The 3,818-nt window shown below is 39.4% G+C and overlaps 1 protein-coding gene across 1 annotated transcript; it reads left to right on the top strand.

Moving 5' to 3' along the window:
* Positions 1-627: 627 nt before the first annotated feature.
* Positions 628-2,123, top strand: LOC115995471 (glycine-rich protein 23). The gene has a single exon (XM_031120049.1). It carries the CDS (start codon positions 993-995, stop codon positions 1,836-1,838), a length of 846 nt encoding a protein of 281 aa, XP_030975909.1. The 5' UTR covers positions 628-992; the 3' UTR covers positions 1,839-2,123.
* The last annotated feature ends 1,695 nt before the right edge of the window (positions 2,124-3,818 follow it).

Genomic DNA, 3,818 nt, shown 5'->3' with positions numbered 1-3,818 from the left:
AGAAGATTTGATCATTTTTGGAAAATTTTTAGGTACTTCCGGAATATAGATAAACAGGATTTTCTCTTCTCACATTCATAATAGATCCTACAATGAATTTAATAAGTGGATCTCATCATAAATTAATATGAGAGGAAGAAACATCATTCTTCATACTCCGAGAATACCTAAGTATTACTCTAATTTTCGTCATCTGAATGGTTCACCCACATTTGCTGCGTATCTACAGAAAACAAAAAGGATCACCGACATTTGCTAGCTTAAAAGAACCAGACAGCAAGACAAGTGGGGGAGGAAATTTGAGAGGAATTCGCTATTAAACACAGCACACATAAAATTAAGTAACATTTGGATATATATATATATATATATATGCAAATCAAAGCCAATATTCAGTGTTAAACTATAACAAAACAAATTCACATCTACCATGCATCTACTTTGTCATCTATAGCCACATGAAAAAAGAGTGTTAAGTGGAGAGCGCGAAAGATGAATGATAATAAAAAGTTATGGCACGCGCACATTGTTTGGTTGCTGCATTAATGGTATCAGAAAGCCCTTATTAAATGAGATCACATTAGGGATGAAATTCTTCACTGCTTTCAAGTTTCAACTTGATCTCCAATTGGCCAACCAAAATCAGTTTGACTCTTTCTTTCTTTTTTTGAGACATAAAAAATTGAAACTGGAAATCCCAAAGGAACCCCACAAGTCAAAGTTAATCTAGCTTATGCATTACAGTGTCTTCATTTCTGAGCTTGTTGGAGGGGAGGACAGTTGGCCAAATAAATAAGCTGCCCAATGACAGATGAACCTCATTTACTCATCCGAGTGTGACAGTTGGACGATTGTTTTATATATTAACCTTCTTTTCGCTATATATACCACACTCCTTCGTTGCACCACTTCACAGTCACCTCTACTTGCTTTTCTTCTTCTTCTGGTGCTCTCATTGTTGCTTTAATTTGGCTTCTTTGTCTGAGCCAGCAATGGGGGCTGTTTCAGGTTGCATTGTGATTGCTTTCATATGTGCTTTTCTTGTGAGTGGTTTGGTAGTGGCTGATATTAGCGGGATTAAGGATGAGAAGAACTTGTTTCACCATCCACATATTTTTAAGGGGGCAGGTCTAGGTCATGGGATTTATAAGAGAGGGTTTAGACATGGAAGGTTTGGTGGAGGCATTGGAGGTGGGGCTGGTGGTGGTGGTGGCCTCGGTGGTGGTGGTGGTTTAGGAGGTGGTGGCGGTCTAGGTGGAGGCATTGGAGGTGGGGCTGGTGGTGGTGGTGGCCTCGGTGGCGGTGGTGGTTTAGGAGGTGGTGGCGGTCTAGGTGGAGGCATTGGAGGTGGGGCTGGTGGTGGTGGTGGCCTCGGTGGCGGTGGTGGTTTAGGAGGTGGTGGCGGTCTAGGTGGAGGCATTGGAGGTGGGGCTGGTGGTGGTGGTGGCCTCGGTGGTGGTGGTGGTGGTGGTTTAGGGGGTGGTGGCGGTCTAGGTGGAGGAGCTGGTGGTGGAGCTGGAGCTGGAGCTGGTGGTGGAGTTGGTGGAGGTGGTGGTCTTGGCGGTGGTGGTGGCCTTGGTGGAGGAGCTGGTGGAGGCTTAGGAGGTGGTGCTGGTGGTGGTGCAGGTGCTGGTGGTGGTGCAGGTGCCGGTGGAGGTGCAGGTGGAGGAGGTGGATTTGGCGGTGGTGGTGGTGCAGGAGGAGGGTTTGGAGCAGGTGGAGGTGTTGGCGGAGGACTTGGTGGTGGTGGCGGTGCCGGTGCTGGTGGGGGTGGTGGGTTCGGGGCTGGTGGTGGTTTTGGAGCTGGTGGTGGTGCTGGGTTTGGTGGTGGACACTAGAGTACTTTACAACAACTTCCAAGACTCAAGAGCGAGCTTCTTGCTGTTTACGTACGTGCTAGGGGTATTAGAATGTTTGTTCATAATGTTGGTCATAATTATTCTTTCTTAATTCTGTGTTAGACTTTTAGTTAATGTTGATTGAAACTTATGAAGTTAGTTAAAGATGCTTATAGATCAAATATCAGTATCTGTATTTCCTTCATGTACGTGGGAAGAGTATAACCTGTTAGGCCTCGGTCTGTTATGAATAAATCATTCCAAGTCTCTGGTTTGTTGTGTCGATCTACTGTCTTGGTTTTGTTTTTTCTCTGATCTCCTAAATGTGAATATATAGCTTCAAGAACTAAACTTTACCTATAGCTAGTAATGCCAGAGCCTTAATGGTATCATCAACCGATAATGACCGGCCGATTTACCTAGAAGTAGCATCTAGTTTTATCGTGCAAAAGCCAAAAAATAAAAAGAGACCAAAGAGGAAGGGAGTAAATGTACGACAGTAGATTTAAAAAAAAAAAAATGAAGGTAAAAGTTAATGAGTTTCTTAAGAACATTAATTTTAAAAATAACTTAAAAAAAAATTTATGGAAAAAAAATAACCAAAATTTTCCATAAAATTAATATCAAATTTTTTTTAATATATTCAATTAACAAATACCCGCACCCATTAACTCGACCTTAAAATGAAAAATAAAAGCTAACCAACAAGTACACACGTGGTGAAAAGGCGCAAGGATTTCTTTTTGGTGAAGAGGTCCCAAATGAATTACTCACATTTATTGCACGTCTTCGTTCTAAGTAAATTTATGGTCTAACCACTAGCTAGCTACCCTTTTTTCAAATTTTTTTTTTTTTTTGGGGAAGGTGAAGTACACGTAGCTACGATGGTTGTAACTCGGTAGATTGCTGGATTATGGTTTGGTCATAGTTCAAGTCTGTCCCAATGAAAGTTGGACTTGTAGCGCCCTATATATATAAGGGTGATTAGTCCAACTTGCTGGATCAAAAAATTAAGTAGCCTATGGTGCTACAATTTACAAGCTGTTGATTGAATGAGATTAATGGATCGATGTTCAGGATAATGTTGGTCTTTAGGGCAAAGCAATTGTTTTGTGGTGAAAATTGAGGAGGCCCTTGGTTTGAAGTTTTACAAGAGCTAGCTAGGTTTGAATAATATATATCTACTACTCTCACAACAGGCCAGCCTTTTGTAATTAAAGCAATAGGACTGCACTAGCCCACTGAGGTGTATAAAGGCCTGTTTGGTATTTAGTACGTGTGTTTAAACAATAGTTTTCAGTTTTTTTTAGAAATATGTGTGGGTGAAAATACGTGTCATATTGTTTAAAAACTGAAAACATGAGTTTGAACTCACATACCAAACAGGGCCTAAAACATTAAAACTATCATTGTTACAGCTGACCTAATTTTAAGAGCATATTTAGTATCTGTTTATAAGTTTAGCTTGTAATTTTCAACTTTTTTTAATTTTTATATACAATTTTTTAAAATCTCATTTTTCTCCCTTTTTTCTCACTTTTTTATTTTTTATTTTTTATTTAAGGTATAAGCATATTTTAGCACATTTTTAGCAAAAATTTACATAAGCTGTTCCCAAACGGATACTAACAATACTTAAATTTAAAAAGCACAAGACTACTTGGTGATATAAAAATGAAATTAGGGCTTCGGTACACAGTTTTTATTTGTTCCAATGTAAGCATGTAATAGCTATATAGCTGGATTTTGATCTGGTTTGTATAATAATGAGATAGGGTTTTTTTTTTTTTGGCCTTCAAGAACTTCCTGTGGAGGGTCAGAGGCTTGTTGTAAGAGATGTACAAAGATCTAGATTTGTTCGGATGAGTTCTTTATTGATTGTACGGACTTAGGCAAAAAATTATGGTAATCTTGAGTATTTGCAGATTTTAAAATGTATAGTTTGGCTATTCTTAGGTCTTTGAACAACTATGGTCCTAG

The sequence above is a fragment of the Quercus lobata genome, chromosome 6 (assembly GCF_001633185.2).
Source record: "Quercus lobata isolate SW786 chromosome 6, ValleyOak3.0 Primary Assembly, whole genome shotgun sequence".
Lineage (NCBI taxonomy): Eukaryota > Viridiplantae > Streptophyta > Magnoliopsida > Fagales > Fagaceae > Quercus > Quercus lobata.
The sequence above is the reverse complement of the archived record's forward strand: the minus strand, read 5'-3'. Positions and strand labels throughout refer to the sequence as shown.

Excerpts from the sequence above, each read along its gene's own strand:
- LOC115995471 (XM_031120049.1), top strand. The coding sequence starts at position 993 with ATGGGGGCTGTTTCAGGTTGCATTGTGATTGCTTTCATATGTGCTTTT.